Source organism: Caloenas nicobarica, chromosome 2 (genome assembly GCF_036013445.1).
Source record: "Caloenas nicobarica isolate bCalNic1 chromosome 2, bCalNic1.hap1, whole genome shotgun sequence".
NCBI lineage: Eukaryota > Metazoa > Chordata > Aves > Columbiformes > Columbidae > Caloenas > Caloenas nicobarica.
In genome coordinates this window covers 88,452,897-88,472,990 of record NC_088246.1, presented here as the reverse complement: position 1 = coordinate 88,472,990, position 20,094 = coordinate 88,452,897, and the positions used below count along the sequence as shown (strand labels likewise).

The following is a 20,094-nucleotide window of genomic DNA, read 5'->3' as shown; positions in this document are numbered from 1 at the left end:
CTCTGTCCCTACCCAATTTTGCCTTAAAATAATCTCACATCAAGTATTACACACGCACCAAAAAAACCCAAACCAAAACCACCAAAACAGAAACATGAGAATCATGTATATGCTACATTTTAAAATCCAGGATTCTAGGATAATGCATTTACTCCACAACTACTCATTTGTCCATAGTTCTTATATGCCCTGCCTATATGCTGTAACTCCACATGCAGACTGCCAACAAGGAGAGATCTCTGAAAACAACCATTCACAGCAAAGAATGAAAGTGGAGAATAACATGAACATTTCAGTTAAATAACACTAAATTTATTGTAGGACAGCCCATGGAAGTATACTAAGACATGAAGAAATATTTAACATTCTTTGCAATATGTATTTGTGAATGAAATTACTCAGATACTACCCATGAAACCATTGTAAAAAACAAATAAACAAACTAAAAGCACTAAATCATATTATTGTTTTCTAGTCTGCAGATGTAGCACTTGCATACCTGTTCTTTAACTGAAGCTAGAATGGCAGAGGTGGTCTCAGTTTCAGAGCCATCGCCATTGGATGTGTTCAACACAGGACTAAGGGAACTTGTCTTGTCAGAAGACGAGGGCTGGTCTGGAACAGGCATAGTTTCTGCAGTTTATGGAAAAGCAAAACAATGATTTTGTTATTAGAAAACTATCAGAAATCATATGCATATAAGAATAATAATACAAATTTAAGGGGAAAAAAAGTATAAAGTGCTTCTGTTCTGTAATACAGAATTAATATATCACTTATTTGAAACTAAAACCATTTCTAAATTAATTATAACACAAAATAATAAAGATCTCGCAGTCCTACTCCGAAATATTCACCACAGTACATTTGGAGAGGATTCAAATAACTTACAGCTGTGATTTTTGCATAGTATTCCAGTAGCAGCATCCAACATGAAATTACAATATCATGAAAGTAATGAATCATGAAATGCTTTGCAAACAGAAAACCAACAAATAATACATGAGAGAAATATAAAACATCCAGTGTTGACTTTCTAACTTGTATGATTATTTAATATGTATTATATTTTAAGCCTAGATATCTAACTTTGCCTTTCTTCTAGTCTGAAGGTGATTTGACAACATTTTATCAGAGTATTTTTAAGAAAAGCAGCATTTTTGAGACCTGTTACCAAAAGAAAAGAAATAAAAGAAGGATTGTTAGCACTAGTATTCTTTTTTTAGAGAGGAAAATGGTGGTGGTGACTACGGAAACATTTATGTTTCTGAAGGTTAATCTATAATGTAGCACCTCTCTTTAAATGTCACTATAGGCACATGTCTGCAGGCAAGTTGTGCCACATTCCAGGAGTAAAGGAGTAGGGAGACAGGTTGTATGTGTATGTGCAGGAGAGTTCAGATAAGATCACATTCATGTGGGAGCTAGCCAGAATTATTTTGTGGAAGAGAACTGGTCCAGAGGCTGCCAGCTGGACAGGCCTCCTCTCAACATTCCCACTGCTCTGTAGCAGACAAGGGGGTCATACACGCACGGCACCCACCATTCACATCAATGCCAAAACTCATGCCTTGGCTCCATTCTGCTTTTCAAAGCCCATGTTTTTATAAAATAGAACTTTTTCTGGAAGAAATAAGAAGCCTGGAAAGAGTGGGAAAGTGCAGCTGGTAAAAGCAAATATAAAATCCAATACACAGAGCAAGTATCCCTGCACCGGTATGCCATGGAAATTAGGGCTCTAAAAGAAGGGAGGATGACATTCTATCAAGCTTTGCCTCTGAAACTGCAGTGCTGCCCAAGAACATTCATTCAACCTAGCTGGGTAGCCTTTTCAAAAGCTTCTGAAGCTCAGGACCCTAGCATATATATGCAAGACAAAAACTGAAAATACAGATTATTAATAAAAAAGTCAGTTATTTCTCATAAGAGAAGTCTCCCTAAATCTCAGCTCTTTTGTAAAGTACCACAAAAAAGACATGTACACACATACATACACAGACTATCCTACTTTCAAACAAACTAATTATTTTCTTTTTTTTTACTAAATTATTAATTGCATTACTGTTTAGAAAGCAAAGTGATTTTCTTTTTGGTATTCAAATTTACCCGAAAAAGTACAAATGGACTGATAGTTCGTTTTGTAGAGCTATATTTGCATAAAACACTGGAGTGCAACTCTCCTTGCTATCAACCCCCTGTCCTGTAAAGTCCAGGTGAAAATTTTGGACAGGAACAAAATAGACCAGAGATTCAAGATGATGAGTAAGGACACGGGAAGTGGCCCTACCACCCTTGCAGACACTCACTCTGGGCAACTGGGAGCCATGTTTCCCAGTCAGGGTGGCTCACCAGGGAGACACAAGGAACCACAACAGCAGGAGGTGCAAAGGACTGCCTCCTCAAGACTGGACTGGGTTGGAAAAAAACCCACCAGAGCTGTGAATGAGGCATCTGCTAAATAGTTTGAGATCCATTGGCCAAGAGCAGCTCCCTTGTTGCATGATTACTTACTCTGCAGCTGCGAAGAAGCTGACTGGAAAAAGCCCCTTTGCTTGGCTCATCCTCCTCCTCCTCCAGAGCTGCCTGACCCGCAGCAGGAAGACTCCACTGGATGGGCTATTTCATAAACACCAGCTCAAGGAGGTGAAACCCAGGAAACTAAACAAGAATTCCTTGGTCCTCCTCCGAGCTCTGCACATAACTGTCATTCGAGGTCCATTTGAATTTTCCTCTTCATCTGAAAACTTAGGAGGATGTACTTGCTGTCCCCATCCCCAGCTGCCTACCACAGCACACATTACTGGGCCTGACTGGGAAGACACAAACACCACCAGGAAGGCCTATGGCTGCAGTCAAGGAGACCCTCATTTCTGTACTGTGCCATTCAATATGAGGTAACATTGGCAGGGTTTTTCCTCCTCCACATCAGAAATACTGTGCTTCATTCACTGCACCCATGTAGAACACTGAAAAAAACCGTAAATCTGAAAAAGCAGCAGGAACTGTAAACTGAGCATTTCTTTTTGTATTCCAACTTAAACTGCACTGTTTTAATAGGTCCTTTTATAACCTATGCTCACAGAAGGCAACATTGCTTAAAGATGTAAAAATTACTTTTTAAATATTAGATTGATATTCCTTTAAAAGTCACTTTATTAATGCTGTTTACATAGTCTTAACGTTACATCACCCTTTCATGGATAGAAAGTGTAGATAGGTTAAAAAAAACCCAAACCAACCAACCAACCAAAACAGCCTATGGTAAAAGACAAGTTATCTACTACACTGGCAACTGCATCAAATCAGTAGAATCAGAAAATCCAAATATGTTTCTTTAATCAAAATATATGGCAGTAAGGAATATGTACACCCCAGTGGGTTTTCCCTGTACAATAAGCCAATAATCAGTGAGAGCATTCATTATAAAAGTGTAGGTCCTGCTGTCTTACTGCATAGCAATCAAATTTGGCTTGTTACGGAGCTAATCTGGAGAGCCATGAAAGACACTGAGGCAGCCTTGGATGAGAGCAAATCACTTAAAATAATCCAACATGCAATTGTGCATCTAGAAATATTTTTTCCTTCCTTTCCTCTACCTTAGATATGCTGCATAGTGATTACAGTATGACCACCATTTAATAACATGCATTTCTGTTGTTCCTATTAAAGTTACTCTTTTTTTTTTTTTTAATATCGTTTCAAAATTATGGGGACTTAGTATAAAATGAAAACACTTGGAATACATTTTTTTTACCCAAAACTGCATGTTTATGGCTACACTTAAACTTACTGTTTATGATTTCAGTAACTCATATCAAGGTTTCAGAATCAAAGACTAATGCTGATCCTGTTTCTAGCTGGTTTTAGTTAAAAAATACATAAAATACTCCAGTGTTCTTCATTATAATATTTGCATGATTGCCATAACGAACCCCAATTTTCTCCCTGCATATATGAACAACAATTGTTATTTGAAAACCTACAGTCGTGAACAGCTCTAACACACTAGCTTCTAACAACTGTGGTAAGCAAAAAGAAACAGGTTTGGCATTGTATCTATGAACATGAAAACCACCAGCTTTCATGCCATTCACCAAGTCATTCTGATAAGCTAAGAATTCAGTGGGTGTAAATTAGGAGCCAGAATAATATAGAATAAAATAGCCTTGGCCATTCTTGCAAATTATTACCTATATCACTAGTCATATTTGATGTAGATATGGAGAGAAAAAAAATACCCCAAATAATAATTACATATTGTAAAGCCAATTAAAACATTATCACATACATACGACTATTAGATTAGCCAAGACTTTTATAGTGGGTTTTTGGAATAAAATCCCAACTGGAAGAAGTAGAAATTGGCACTGCTTGCAAATTTCAACATGCAAGGAATCAGCTTCAGCCAAAAGATGACCTACTGTATTCCTTCAGTAATGTCAAGCTATGGAGGTGATTGAAGGCTGAGACAGCATTTCCTCTAGGCCACAGGATACATATCTACTAATGCTGCATTCAACTTTTCTGCAAGGAAGCTGAATCTTTCAGCTGGGTGACAGTGAAACAGGGTAACAAGTCTGTAAAGATGGGCCTTCCCTTCCCCCACACACATAGCCATTGAAATTGTAGATTTCCTTTACTGTCCTGTCTTTGCTGACAGTTTGATACAAGTTGTGGCCGAGTAAGTATTCTTAAAAATAGGTTGATAATCTCGAGTCAAACAGGAAGATGAAATGTGCCAGACCCTGCCAAATACTTCAAAGAGGAAAATGCTTTCTGGTTGCCTGAGTAGTTATCACAACATCTTAAAACATACATCTCTTATGTTGAAATTACTAGACAGGAAAAGAGATTAATTAAAGGGAGACATGATATCTTAAAGACCTTTGCAAAGGCTTAAGCTCAATTAGGGATAAGGGATACAAGGGATCAGCCCTGCACTCTTCTTACTCAAGCTAACCCACCATGGGGACTTTCCAAAGAGCAAGGGCTCTGTTTTCTTTCTGGGGTTGTTCTTTGTTCATAGACCCATCCAGTTCCCTGTTCACTAAGACAGGTGAGCTTGTCCCTTGTCTTCTTTTGTGACTTCAACTGTTACATTCTCAGTTACTTCAACCATACTATTTAGGTATTTAGGGCCTCTAAGCAGATGTAAACGATCCCTGGTTTTAAATTTTAGGCAAAGTTGAGGTTCAGTAAAGCAGAAAAATTTCCTTTTTTTTCTCCTGCTCTTTGCAGAAGTGTGGTAGAACATATAAAATAGCCCAACTGTTGCAGTAAAGGACATAGAAAACCATATTCTAAAATCTAACTGAAGAGAATTGTTTTGGCAAACTTCCCCAGACACTTTCCTTGACTTACTCTACCCTAAAGTCCTACAGATAAATATGTAATATGTACAATGGAACCAACAATTGTCGACACATACACAGCCAGTACATATGAAACTCTATTCCCTTCTCTTCCACCGATGCCTGACTCAAAAAGGCATTTCCTGAAACAATCCAAAGACTACAGCTCAACAGAAAAAAGTTTCTTTATCAGGGACTCTCTGCTACTGCCCTCAGTCTTAATTAAAACGTCTATTTTCCTATGCTGCAAAAAGGAAGCAAAATGAAGGCTCTTATGCACACAGTGGCCAGTATGAGGTGTCTGCAGGCTGCATCCAATATTTTCCTACCACTATCTACATTAACCAGTGTCAGAATGTTGGAAGCCATGTGGAACCTGAACTCTTGCTCAGAGCTTAAGCCATCTGCAAACTTTTCAGTTCACTATGATCCTGCTAAGTACTGTTTTGCTCAAGTAATATCTTCTCCCAAGTAACAAGCAATAGGATGAGAGGAAATAGCCTCAAGTTGTGCCAGGGCAGGTTCAGATTGGATATTGGGAAAAACTTCTTCACAGAAAGGGTTGTCAGGCATTGGAACAGGCTGCCCAGGGAAGTGGAAGAGTCACCATTCCTGGAGATGTTTAAAAGATGTGTAGATGAGGTTCTTAGGGACATCGTTTAGTGGTGGACTTGGCAGTGTTAGGTTCACGGTTGGACTTGATGGTCTTAAAGGTATTTTCCAACCAAAATGATTCTATGATTCTATAAAACAAGGAAGTGTTGCTTTTGTCTTTAACATTTAAAATTTCTAATACTTTGAATTACTCTACAGTCTTCATCCTTAAAATCAAACAAAAAATTCCTAAAACATTCCCAATGATTGTAGCAGGATAATTTTTAAGAAGTGCTTATGAGAGAAAAGCTACAGCATTTAGCCCAAAGGGCTTTGAAAAAAAGACAAGAGAAAAATCGCCCAATTGTACATCCTTTGCTTTTTTTCTCTTGAACTTGAGTCAGCACCACTGCTGGGTGCACGGAGATTTAAAGATCAGACCTAAAGCACAAAACCAGCACTGTGTCAGTTAACTGCCCCCACCCCCTTTGTCTGTCAATATATTATAGTAGCTGAATAAGTGATTAATCAGGACAGATGAACCACATGCTGGCTTGTAACCTATTCCTACTTCATTGGTACTGAAACCACCCACCTAATCTGTAAGAATTTACCCTAACCAGCTAGCATGCACTATCTGAGAACTGAGCAACCTCCTAAAGTTCTTATAAAAATATTTCACAGTTGGAGTCAGCAACACTATCACTAGGAGAAACCAGCATAAAAATTCATACTTCTGTCAATATTTTAGAAGCCTCAGCAGGAGTATTTACAATAACTGATTTCAGTTTTACTGAAACGTCTATTCATAAATCAAGCAAAATTGTTCCATTCATGGAATCCAATAAGAGAATATTGTTTGCTGGTGTTACCGAGGGAACAGGAGTTCTTATTTTAGTGGCAATGTCCTCAAGCATACACAGCACAATGCACATCTACAAACAAAAGCCAGAAACTCTCCTACAGTGAATCCTTATGATCTTGTATGACCTAGATGCCATAGGAGTAGGTGATACTGCATAACACAGGGTGTTCTTTTGGGGATTTTTTGGTTCATTGGTCATTTATTGACCAGGAGTGACTTGAACATTTAAGTGACGTCATGTTCTGGGTCTGGTCGGGATTGAGTTAATTTTCTTCACAGAAGCTCATATGGTGGTGCTGTAGTTTAGGTTTGTGATCAAAACAGTATTTCAGGTACTGCTGGAGGGTGCTGGTACAGCATCGAGACCGCCTCTGTTCCCCACTCTGCCTCTCAGCAAGCCTGGCAGGGAACACAGCTGGGACAGCTGACCCCAGCTGACCAAAGGAGTAGATACTCCATACCATATAATGTCATACTCAGCAATAAAACTGGGAAGCAGTTTCTCCAAAGTAGCTATTGCTTGGGGACTGGCTGGGCAACAGTCTGCTGTGGTGAGTGCTTTAGTGCCACTTGTTGACTTTCTTTTTTTTTAATTTCACTTATTGTCTTTATTTTTACTTACTACAGGTTTTTTACTCACTTCTGCCTGTCCATTTCTCTCCCACATCCCACTGTGGAGGGGCAATAAGCAAGTGGGTGGGGGCTTAGCTGCTGGCAAGGGTCAACTCACTACACACCATGACTAAGTAATTCCCCCCCAAACACCACCAATAGTAGTAATATAAAAACAGTTCGTAATACAAGAGATTGAGTAAATGGCAGCAACACCTGAGGACACGTTTATTACAAATAACAGAAATAGCAAGGCAAAAGCACAGCACTTTGAGTCTGAGGCAAGTAATCCACTACGGTTCTGTGCCAAAATAGACTGTTTATTACTACTACTTTAGATTTAAATTGCAGACTGATTCATGCTGACTACTCTTAATGTTTCCCATGGCTCTGAACCTGAAGTAGGATAGACAGTTATGGTATTGGTGTAATCTTAGGACTAATCTACTTCCTCACTAATTCCTACATTTAAGGAGCTTACTTATATATATCATACTGAATTGCACAGATCCTCTTTGCCTCACGTCTCACTTTTATTAGAGCCAGACAGCAGAATGCATACTTCCAACCGCCATACAACACCGTGTGCAATGTACCTCCAGACTAACCTTCAGAGACACAAACAACATCTAGCAGTTAGGGCTGCACTAAGGAACCGACGCAGCAGTCACTCTGGGACTCCTTTCATGGTAGAAGAGCACTAAGTCCCCTCACTTGTTCACTCCATGCCAAAGCAGGAACCTGTTGGGGTTAGAATGTCTTCTTTTTTAAAATGGCTGGATCCACCTCCCCCAGCCCAAGAGGAGTGTGAAAATCAAATATTTCCTTAGCATTTTCCTGAAGAGCCAAGCTGTGTCTGTAGATATAATACCTGCCTTACTTTTCTCTCCATGTAAAGTATCCTGCTGGTGTAATAGTAGCAGATCTGTCTGGTGGACAGGCAGAGTACTGAGCAGTGCTCCTAATGGGAACTGTGGCTGCTTGTCCCCTCACTCCTTTTGATACGGGCTTATGAATACAGCTCAAGTTCACAAAAAGCACAAAATCCCACACCAGATTCCTGTGCAGTAACACGAGCTCAGAATCCATCATTTTATAGGTGAAGTTGGGGTGTTGTGCTCTCCTTCTTCTCCATAAGCGCATCATTTTACATTTATCCACATGAATTTTTATCCTCTATTATTTTGGGGTTTTTTGGCTTCATAAACTCTTTACAGTATTTTGAGACCCTAAGGCATTCCCACAAAGAATGTCGCAGTATGGGAAGCTTCCCAAACATACTTCATAGCCAAGAAAGAAGAAGAAAAACACTTAGTTTTTCTTCACTTTCTGTAGCAGTATGAGTTATGTCTAGACAGGACAGCCTTTAGCATAAGCCAGTAAATGTTAACCAGCTCATTACTGTGGCAAAAGCAGACAAACATAGTCAACCACCTGTCCCACAGAACCGAATGGTTTTTGTGTGCTGAAGAAAACAGCCAAACTATGAAAACAGCCTGTTGAGCATCAAAAAATGCAAACATGTCCAGAAGTATCTGGAACAAGCAGATTGTGAGCCACAACAGCAGCAACTGTAAATCAGAAAAGATCACCAGCTGAAAGGACTAATCACCAACAGGGTTTTCTGTGCGTGGTATAATAAGTTCAGTTCACTTTCTCCCACCTAATTGACAGAGATTCATACATTTTCATTTTCTATAAATAAATATGAATGAATATAAATTTTCTATATATAAAATAAACTTTTATTATAAGAAAAATAAACAGCTTTCAGGTCAGAAGACACAAGAAATGTTCATGTGAAAGCAATGGTAAGTATAATGCTATAAAGTTTGAGAAAAGACAAAGTAACGTTATCTACACAGTTCTGCTTGAGGATATACATGTACTTAGTACCAATGTCATAGTTTTCTTTATGTGCGTGATTGCTCATAAAACTGTAACTCCTAAAATAGTGACAAGAGAAGGGAACTATTTAGCCAAAATAACAAGTTTACAGAAGCACAAAGGATAAAAGCAAAACTCGTCTGGTAAATAAACATGAAAAATAAGCTACTTCTGTTACCAAAACCAAAACAAACAAAAAAATCATTCATATGAGATCACACATTTGTAAGGATGTGCCTAGTTTTTCCACAAAATTCAACAGCATTTCTGATGTTGAGTGTATCTGAGATGCCAGAAGCCTTTCTAGAATTTATATGCCGTACCTCATTATCTTAAAGCGGGGGTATAAGGAGTACTACTGTATCAGCCATCCTGGCACTCTTGAGAAGTGAAAATGTTACTGTTCCCTTTTTACAGAGTGCAGAGGCAGGAAGAGGTGAAGTATCTCACTCTAACATACAACAGAAATCTAAGGCAGATCAGAGTTGGATTCAGCACTCCCAAGAATCAAAATTTTTGATCTATATGGCAGTATGTACAATTTAATGGAGACAACAAAACAGAAATTTCATCAGCACATTGTAGCTATTTTCCTAAACTGCATACAAAGGAATATTTTATGTGCTTCCAAGCATGGAATCTGGATTTTCATAAAAATAAACACTGAAAGAAATTTCTGCTGACACATCAACTAATAAAGTGCATTAGCGTCAAAATCATTAAAAAAGCCAGCAGAATAGAAAACCGCCTCTGGATATCTGCCTGCCAGAAAGCAGAGGCAGAAGACCTTACATTAATGCATTATTTTTTTACAAAGTATACTTTACACGCGCAAACCAAGTTTGAAAGTTTGGATTTAACTAGAATATGCTTAAATCAGCAATGACAATCATTATGAGAACGTGATGACAACTCTTCTAAATTTGCTTGGTTGAAAACCTATAGCCAGATGTTGTGGAATTAACTGATCAATGTACCGTAAAGCACATAAAATAAGAGGTTATATGTCTACTTGTATGTTGTGTCTTGTGATTTAGAGAGAACAATCATTTGCATTTTCTTTTCAGTCAGTCTGTCAGAAAATCTGGAAGTTACTAATCCCCTCACATAGTTGTTCAACGAAATCTTGTGTCCCTACACAGAACATATCTTCTGTTTTAGTTTCTTTCTAGTCAGAATGATATTATCCAGGAGATAGCTAATTGATGGAAAAGAATAAAAATAGGTACATTTAAGCTGTATAAGACTAATCAGTCTAATAGTTTCAGTCTTCACTCTGTCACATTGAAAGGGCATCAATTTACAGTGTTATACACATATGTTGAGCACATTCTTAAAATATATCAAATAGAAACACATCACTTGAAAGATCTAGAATGGACTGGCTATTTAAGTCTTTCTTCTTCACAGGACATCCAGTTGGATAATCTGTTAAATGACAGCAAAAATTGCTGGGGGAAAAATACTGACAAACCTGAACCTTTGTATAACTCCCCCCAGAGCAAACTGTTTAATAGTCATTTAAGAATTCTTGCCCATCTTCAACACCAGCTTGGAACTTCCCATCTTTTGTTTCTCCCACATAAGGCACTTTGAAACTTTGCTGCAGAAAACTAGTTGATCTGGAACGCACAAAATAAAATCTAATGCATGTGCTAATACTTCGAAAGACTACAAAGTGCACATAAGACCAAAGAGTGCAACACAGCATATAGCATCTTAAATATTGACAGGAACACTCAGATCGGTATATAGAAATAGCAGAGAGAAGTTAGTAACTATGAGCAAGTGGCAGTCACAATGTGTGAGGTAGGAAGCACAGAAAATAATTGTTCACTGAAATATTTTTCCTGCTAAGTGATAAACGATGGGAAGCAGTCTAACAAATATTCTGCTGTTAAGAAGAAAACATAGATTTCTTCAAACACAGGCTAAAGAGACTCAAGTGTGAGGGAGACTCAAACTGATGGTTTGAACTGTATTTGTGAAGAATGTACATCATGTTTTGCTTATCCACAGCCGTTTTTTCTACAAGACCAAGAGTGAAAAGTAACCTCACCTGGCATCAAAAGACTAGTCAAGTGATTCTTAAAACAGTGAAGTGCCATAGTAACTCACCTAAAGGAACGGTCCCACAGCACTATCTGAAGCTCAATCAAATTTCTCATTTCAATGTCAGGAATGTGTTGCCTGAAGAGCCACAAACTTTCCTAGAAAGGAGATAGTAGGCCCTTTTTCCAGTGAGGATAAATAGCTGAACTAGTATAGCAACATAACATTGGCCTTTAATCATGGTTACTTTTTTATTGCACCTACAAATATTCCAGGCACGTGAACTTGCAATGATTTTCTTAAAAAGCCTAAAACTAGGGCCTTCTTTTACAATATTGTAATATCACTGTCTTTTCTTAAGGGCCTGTTTATTTTGACAGGACTTATCAAGAACATATGCCGGAATAGAATTTGGTTCCTAAACAACAGGCCTGTTACTAAAGGGTATGCTAAGATATCAGAAACAATAACAAAGTTGTGGTGGCTACTAGGCATAAGAAGCAAGTCAGCTCTCCCCTCAGTAACCTGGGTTTAAACCAGCTAGTTGTGTAGAACTATAAAATACCTTTGACTTATCTGGCCTAGAATTTTATTATGCACTGTGTAACTCTATTTTCTTAAATCAAAGTTATGAGCAGTAACAGAAATCAATATATCCAATTTAGTACATATCCTCCAGTATCTCCTTCTTCCATTTATTGTGGCCCTACAAAGATACACTACCCCTTTTTTTCTTTTTTTAAACAGTCTCTCATGGATTGACTACTTCTGTAGCATTCTATCCCAGTCTCCATGCAGATCAACTTCTTTTAATCATTCCTTCTTTTCAGATCATTATTTTCAAACAAGAACTATTTTCCAAGTCTTCAACAGAATTAATGCCAAATTACTGCAACAAGTAAGTCCTTAAAGTTGCCTCGCTGGGTAAACTGGAGCACTGTAACAACTGCTGTCCCCTATTTTCACTGTGAGGTTGATTTAAGACACCATTTAATTCCTTTGTGCTGTCAAGTGCCTGGAACAGCAGCAACATCCACTTAAAACAGATCTATTTCACTGCACACGCACAGACCTGCACACAATTGCTTGAAGTTACACACATTTTCCAATGTCTGTTTCAGCTGTCTATATCACCTAGTTTTAACTACCTACATACACACTACAGGAGTATATTTACAGAGTGCTCTAATCTGCTTGTATCTACAGAATCTAAATTGTATTTATGATTTCATTTACAAGCTCATCCTGTCAAATTACACATCATAACAGAAAATCCAGTTTGTGCAAGTTAAACAAACGTCACATTCAGGGATGTACTGCGAGAAATGCATCCAATGATTCTGGGGAGGAGGCCAAGGACGTGGGCAGGGAGCCAAGAAGGAAGGTGCCACTCCTGCCTGTGCCTCCTCTTCCCTCTCCCACCCTCGACCCAGGTGAGGGGCACTGCCTCCCAAAACGGAGATGGTGTGGAGGGGGAAGGTGCGCAGTGCAGACCTGAGACATGACAGCTTCTAGGAAAGCAGTCGTCAACAGCAGGGAGTCAAGTTTGCTGGAAGCAGTCTTCAAAAACAGCTCTAGTGGAATTCACTTATTTCACTATGCAAAGGAGGTTTCACAATTTTCTTCCTAGTTTTCACTTTTAGTTACAGGCAGAGATAGCAATGCTTAGCACTTTTCATTTTAAGATCTTCTTTTGAGCCACTTACACTTTTCACAAGCTCAGTGTTTGGGCTGAAATACTCCATAGAAGCAGCTGTCTCATAATTAAGCACACACACACCCCCCCAGTCTTAAACAGTTCAGGCATTTCCAAGAATTGTATTTCTGGGAAGTATCTTTTTCTGTTTGCATTAGAAAAAAGTCCCTCAAAAAAGTGGAACCTCTGGAAGTGTTTATGTTCTACAGGGTGTAGAAGCAAAATTATTATTTGTATTGTAGGAGCATATAGTTGCAACCTTCAGCTGCAACTGAGGATCCACTGGCCTAAGGACTGTACAAATTAAGAAAAGACAAGTTAAAAGTATCATAAAAACGTAATACACATATCTCTAATGAATTCAATATGCTCAAACAACTACAGAATTTAACATATGCAATTATTTTCTGACTACAAAATAAATTATTCAAAAGCATTGTTCATAAGTTATTTGATACTGTTATTTGATAAGAGACTTGGGGCTTGTTAGTCCAAACACACACAGGAAGAAGACATTCAAGTGAAGTTTACTAGCCCACAATAAAGGCAGCTAGGAGGAGCAGTGGATACTCACAGTTCTGAAGCCTCCTCATACACTCTACAGTGACTGAGAGCTGGAATACTTTGAACTTCATAATCTCTACGACTATTTATTAATGAAGCTCATTTACCCTCTCACACTTAAAAATCAAACAAACAAAAACTCACAAAAAAACCTCTTTAAAACCATTAAAGAAGCATTTAAAATAGGCAGCAATTAACTGTTTTATGATCGATATCTGCAAAGTTTACCAAATGAAAATACTAGACACTAAGACTGTACGAGGCTAGAAGTAGCTATTCATTTGCTGTATTCATGATTATCCATTTCTTTTATTAATGGTGTTTGAATTTGTCAGAGATGTTTGAATACACAACCCCAAAAGAACAGTTATTCTAATGAATCTTCTTGGCTTAATACTTATTATGCTGTTGCCCAGCGAAGATAAATCTTAACAACACAGTTGGCTATTTCCTGTCCTATACCTTAAATCACCAGATACATTCTATATATTGAGCTGATCTGCTGTTGCTTTCATTCTTCAGCTACAGGCAGTCTTTGAACACTAAGCATTATTACTACCACCTTCAGCTCATGAGTACAAGTCGAACTTTTAGAGTTACTTCTGAATTACATGATTTTTCTGTGAAGTACACTCAATTCTGCTGCTAGAATAAAGAACTTGCTTTCAATTACTTTCTGAAAGAAAAGAAAGGAGTAATTCTTCAAATTTCATCTGTTTTAATCTGAAGCGGATGCAAACTCATATATCTGACCTGTCATGAAGTGTTCTCACGTATTGCCAAGGGAGAAGAAGAGAGGCATGTATCCAACATCAATCTGTTTGGTCTAGATAGTAATCAAGGAAAAGAAGCAAAATAAAAGGATATCCCAGAACACATTTGGAGACCTGTCTCACACACATCACTTCTACTGTTTCCACAGAGTCTCTCAATGATACACACCATGCTTAAATATATCTCTGGCCCATGATGTAGAGATACTGCATGCGGATGAGCTTAAGTTTCTCACCACTGATTAGAAAACAAAAGACAGAAGTAAGCTTAATAGAAGTATGAACACTTCCTGCATGAATTTAGCTCTTAGTACATTGGAAGAATCTTGTGACCCAAGATGAAATGTTGCTTTGCTGTCTTTTGTTGACAACTCAGAGGTTGCCACTAGATTCCAGTACTGAAGTAAGAAGGGAAGCAATGTCTCCTGAGAGATATCCAGAGTAGAATATGAAAACACACACACACACACAAACAACCCAAAACCAAAGCACTACCAACTCCACCATCCCATGTAAAGAACCCGCTCTGTGTATCTAGAAGAAGAGAGACACCTATGTTATTGACTTCATGTTTCTAATGAGTCACCCAGCCAGGTACGTATCTGTACTTCAGGATCCAGCTGGGATGCATTCCAAAATGCTAAGCAGAAATGGAAATTTGCATCAGCTACCAACAGCCCTAGGATGGATTTAAGGACTTTAAAATCAACCTTTTTTTCAGTTGGGCTCACTTCTATCCCTCCAAGTTGTTTCAGTGATGTTTGGAAAGGGAAACACAATGTAGAATGAGTGTGGATGTAAAGATTTGCAAAATAAGCATATAAAACTAGTTGTCCAGTAAGAGCTAGCTGCCTATAGTCTCCTCCTAGTTAGTAGGGTAAAACAGGTGCTTCTGCAGAGTGATTAATTCTATCAGAGGACAAGTGTCAAAGGCAGACAGGATGACTCATGTTTAGGGAGAGAAGGAATCATCTCTGTTACCTATAGCGGGTGCCTAGGCAACTATTTTAAACTCAATGTCTACCTTTTCAGATCGCTAAAATTAGGTAAGATGAATTGCATCTGAGATGCAGAATAAATATACCAACAAACAAGCTCATCAGGGAAATGCTATATAATCAAAAGGTTATTCAAAGCTGCTTCTGGAAAGATGAGTATAAATATCCAGTATGAGAAATTGTCCCTAACATGAAAACATCCAAGCTTTTCCTATACATTTTCTGTTTCATACACTGAATTAAATATCATCAGAGATCTTTTCATACATTATTTTCCACAAAAATATATGTGCATGCAAATTCAGTACACAAATAATTATGTAAAGTATGCAACATTTATGATAGAGTTGATTGTTTTTTTTCCTTTTGAAAAGGAGATGGTATAATACTCCTCCAGTGCAGGGGAGGAAGATTTATTCCCAACTAGAATCCTTTACAAAAATGACATTATTTTTACCTGTTCTTTAGTTATGTCTGTGTATTAAAATATAAAAACTAAATCAAATAAGTGCTGAATGACCATATGAACAAATCTGTTCCGCACAATATAATTATTTTTATAAAACATTATTCTGTTTTTAGCTAAGAAGTTGGATATTAATAAACATGCAAGTAAGAAGGTGGATATTAATAAATATGCAAGTGTAAAATGAACGATGATCAGACAGAAATAATTATTCAAGTCAGAAGGGACATCATCAGGTTTTCTTCTCCAACATCCTGATCAAAGCAGATCAGGATGATCTGCTTCAGCCAGATGATCAGCCTTCAAGACCAGGCTGTTCAGGGCTTTGTCCAGTGGACTCTTGAAACATCCAAAAATGAAGATCCTACAGCCTCTCCAGGCAATCTCTTCCACTGCTTAATTACACTTATAGTGAACTTTTTTGCCGTTTAAGTCAAGTCAAAATATCACCTCTCAATGAGTCAACCTCCAGCCATACACCTCAGTGAAAGAGCTTGTCTCAGTCTTCTCAGTAACGTCCTCACAGACACAAGAAGGTGGCTGCTAGGTCCCCCTAAGCCATGTCTTTCCCAGGCTGAACAAGTCCTATTTCTCAGCCTCTCCTCACAGAACAAGTGCTCCTGCCACTGATCAGCTTGGAGGTGAATTTGCCCCAGTTTATCAATGACTTTCCTGTATTGGGGTGTGACCCAAACCTATGCAGGGCAGCCTAGGCATAGTCTAATGAGCAATGAGTAAAAGTGAACAAACCTTTCCTTTGATCTACTGGCTGTGGTCCTACTAATGCAGCCCAGGATGCTGTTGGCTGCCAAGGCATCCTGCCAGGTCACACTCAGGTTGCTGTCTACCATGACCTTCAGGTCTGTTTCAGCAGAGCTGCTCCCCAGACAGCAAGTGCCTAGGATGTACTGATGGCAGGAATTTGTCCATCCCAGGCTCAAGGCTAAGTTATTTGCCCTTGCGAGTTTCACAAGGTCGTTGTTAGCCCTCTCCTCAAGCCCACGTAGGCCCTTCTGAATGGCAGCCAGGTCTCCGAGGGTTTTAACTGCACCTCACAATTTGTTGTGATGCACAGACTTGACAAGAGTGCCTTGCATCTCCTCCTCCATTACACTGATGAAGAATTAAGCAAGACGAGGGCGCAGGATACACCCCTGATCTAACATCCCAGCCAGTTTTTCATCCATCTAGCAGATGCAACATCCCGACCTGGATACAAGGATGCTGTGGCGGCCTGTACCAAAGCTTCTCTAAAGCCTTTCATTGAAAGTTTTGGGGTAAACTAGACAGGTATTACATAGGATGGAAGGTCCCTTTGTGAGTTACTAATTATGTAAGAGAGAACGAACCAAAGTAAAGAGAGAGTAAGCTCTTCCTAGAGAGACCACTGATAGATTCCCAGAGATAGCTGGGTTGCGAGCAGGGGTAACATATTCATACTGCTCATTCCCGTTTCTGGATCACAAGAGGTGACTAAATTGCTAATGATACTAAATTGAAAGTATTACTGTCGTGGTTTAACCCAAGCTAACAATACGACCACAACAGCCAGTCACTCATCCCCTTCCCCACCCCCCCCAATAGTGGAGAGAATCAAAAGGGAAGGGAGAAACTTCGATTGAGATAAACACAGTTTAATAAAATAACAAAATATTAACACACTGCTAGTAAATATATGTATATACATATATAGAAAATAGTAATAGAATATAAAAGATAGTCAATGCAACTCCTCATGAACTCCGTCCACACCAAGTAGCCAGTCCCAGGAAACAGCGCCTGCAACTGATCCCAGAGACAGAAAAAGAGGAAAAAGACAGAAAGGCCCAGAGGCCTCTGCAAAACAGCAGGATGGCAAAAGGCTGAACTAATGAAAGTCCCGAACAGAACCCCATCGAACAAATCTCTGAGAGCGAAGAGAACATGAGAGACAAACTGGAAGATCCCAACTCTCCTTAAATATTAAGCATGACGCTAATGGGATGGAATACTCTTATTGATCAGTCTGGATGTCAGTCAAGCTCTGCCCCATCCATGTCCCCCTTCCTTGATGCCTCACACCTGTGGGCAGAGCACTCAGAACATCTTTGGCTCTCAGACCAGAGCAATTAAAAACATTAACTCTGTCCTGGGATGTTACCTTCTTGTTCTCAAACTAAGTCCAAATAATGACTGTGCTAGCTACGAAAAAGAAAGGTTTCTAGCTGCATGAAGAAAATTAACTCATTGTCGGTCAAACCAGCACAATTACAGAAAATAGTCAATTAGGGAGAACTGCAGATGACTGTCCAAGACTGAATGACTGGATAATAAACAGCAATAGTTCACCTGCATCTCGAATATTGTGAGCAGCTCTGGTTCACAGAATCATAGAATGTCCTGAGTTGGAAGGGACCCACAAGGATCATTGACTCCAACTCCTGTCCCTGGACAGGACAACTCCAAAATTCACACCAATGTTCACCTTCATTAAAAGGATACAGCAGAATTGGAAAGGAAAAGAAGCGCAACAGAAAAAAAAAGAGGCAAAGAATGGCCCCCATGTAGGGAACAAGGATGCGTGCCAGAACTTTTTGGTCCAGAAAAGACAGGGCTGAGGGGATGAATGAGAAAAGCCTCTATAATCCCAGGTAGCGCAGGCAGGGTGAATTAGAACAAACAGGGAGAACAGAGGAAGTGAGCAAGCAGCAAGTTCCACGCAGACAAAAGGACTCTTTGTACATCACTGAGCTGTTGAAGTCCTTCTGAAATGATTCTCCAGTTGCTAAACATATACATGATTTCAGGTGAGAAAAATGCACTGAGATTACTAAATAAATACACAGAACTAGAATATTTCTGAAAAGTCCCTGAGGCTGGTACTGTGCTAAAAATGTGCACTTGTCTTGTTCAGATCTTCCTTTCTGATTATTTGGTTTTGTCAATTGTTAAGGGCAGGAAAGTCAGATCCAAGACATCAGTTCTTAATTTTTCATGTTGACTTCTCACAATACTCAATTCAAAAATAACCACATCAAAGGTAATCATGGGTGTCTACTGCTGTTTGAGAGTAATCCTGCCTTTGGGTAATCCTTACCTTTGGGTAATCCTGCCTGGACTCCAGGTGACACTCCAGGAGGAGTCTCGTGTAGGTCCTGTATCCTATCTGCTAAGCTGAAAATGCAAAAAGTAGGGTTGTCTCAAATGGCACTAGGCACCTAAGTCAAAGTACCTGAATTGAGCCCGCATTCCTAGAACACAGTGAAACAAGAGAAAAAATGCCATATAAAGAGCTTAATAAAGGGGAAAATTGCATAGTTTTCATGGAAAACCATTGTTTTCACAGAGCACAACTAAATTAGAGAAAATTTATTATGTCAGAGCTTGCTATGGAAACAACATGTATTTTTACTCCATACTGTGGAGATACGGAATGGACTCAGTGCATAACCAAAGGAGCACTGCAACCCATCAGTAGCTGCAAGTTACATGAGATTTAAGCAGTGAACTATGGAAAGCTGCAAAGGCTCAAACCCAAATCTTATTAACCAAAGGAGCAAAAGCCATATGAGGTTATGAACAGAAGTGCAACATGCGACATGAATATGAATAACCAGATAAAGTAACTTTGATACCGGTAAGCATGTCGACTACAGGGTTATGCCAGTGATAAATTGATCTGTTGTGAACAAGCAGACAAAACAATTTCTATAGAAGTAAATTCAGACTTCTATCCCTCCTTTTTTAAAATGTCTGACAGGGAATTTAAATATAATTTTGGAAAGATCCCATACAGTTATACTGTTTACTAGAGTAGTGATTTAGAATTACTTTTATACAAACCATGTTGCTCAAACAAAACAAGAACATCTGCAACATTCAATAATAAAGGGAAAAATAGTATTTCAAAATTGTGCTTAATTTCTTAAGTTATTTTACTAAATCTCTATAGCTTAAAAATAACCACTTAAGACTTTCCTTCTATCATTTTGTTAAAAACAATTGTTTTTTCCCTTTTCTATTTAGTCATTTAATATAGCCAGCATATAGAAGCTGACCTATGATCTACTAACAAATGCTAGGTGTTGCAAGTACACAAAAACAAAGCAAAAAAGATTCCCAGAAACTCCATACTCAAAGAATTCCACAAGTGGCCAGCAAATACTCAGAATTACTGACAGGAAGCCATGAAGTGTGGCCAGAGCACACACCGAGTGAATCAAAATTGTCTTCTTCAAAAGGGCTGGTGCTCGGGAG

General features: G+C 38.7%; 1 protein-coding gene across 1 annotated transcript in view; it reads right to left on the bottom strand.

Moving 5' to 3' along the window:
- The window catches only part of CTNND2 (catenin delta 2), a 531,616-nt gene extending 530,988 nt beyond the window's left edge, over window positions 1–628 (bottom strand). The window contains exon 1 of the mRNA XM_065627308.1: window positions 500–628. Within this exon, the coding sequence (XP_065483380.1) occupies window positions 500–628 (129 nt within the window). The remainder of the gene's footprint in view (window positions 1–499) is intronic.
- Between the last annotated feature and the right edge of the window lie 19,466 nt (window positions 629–20,094).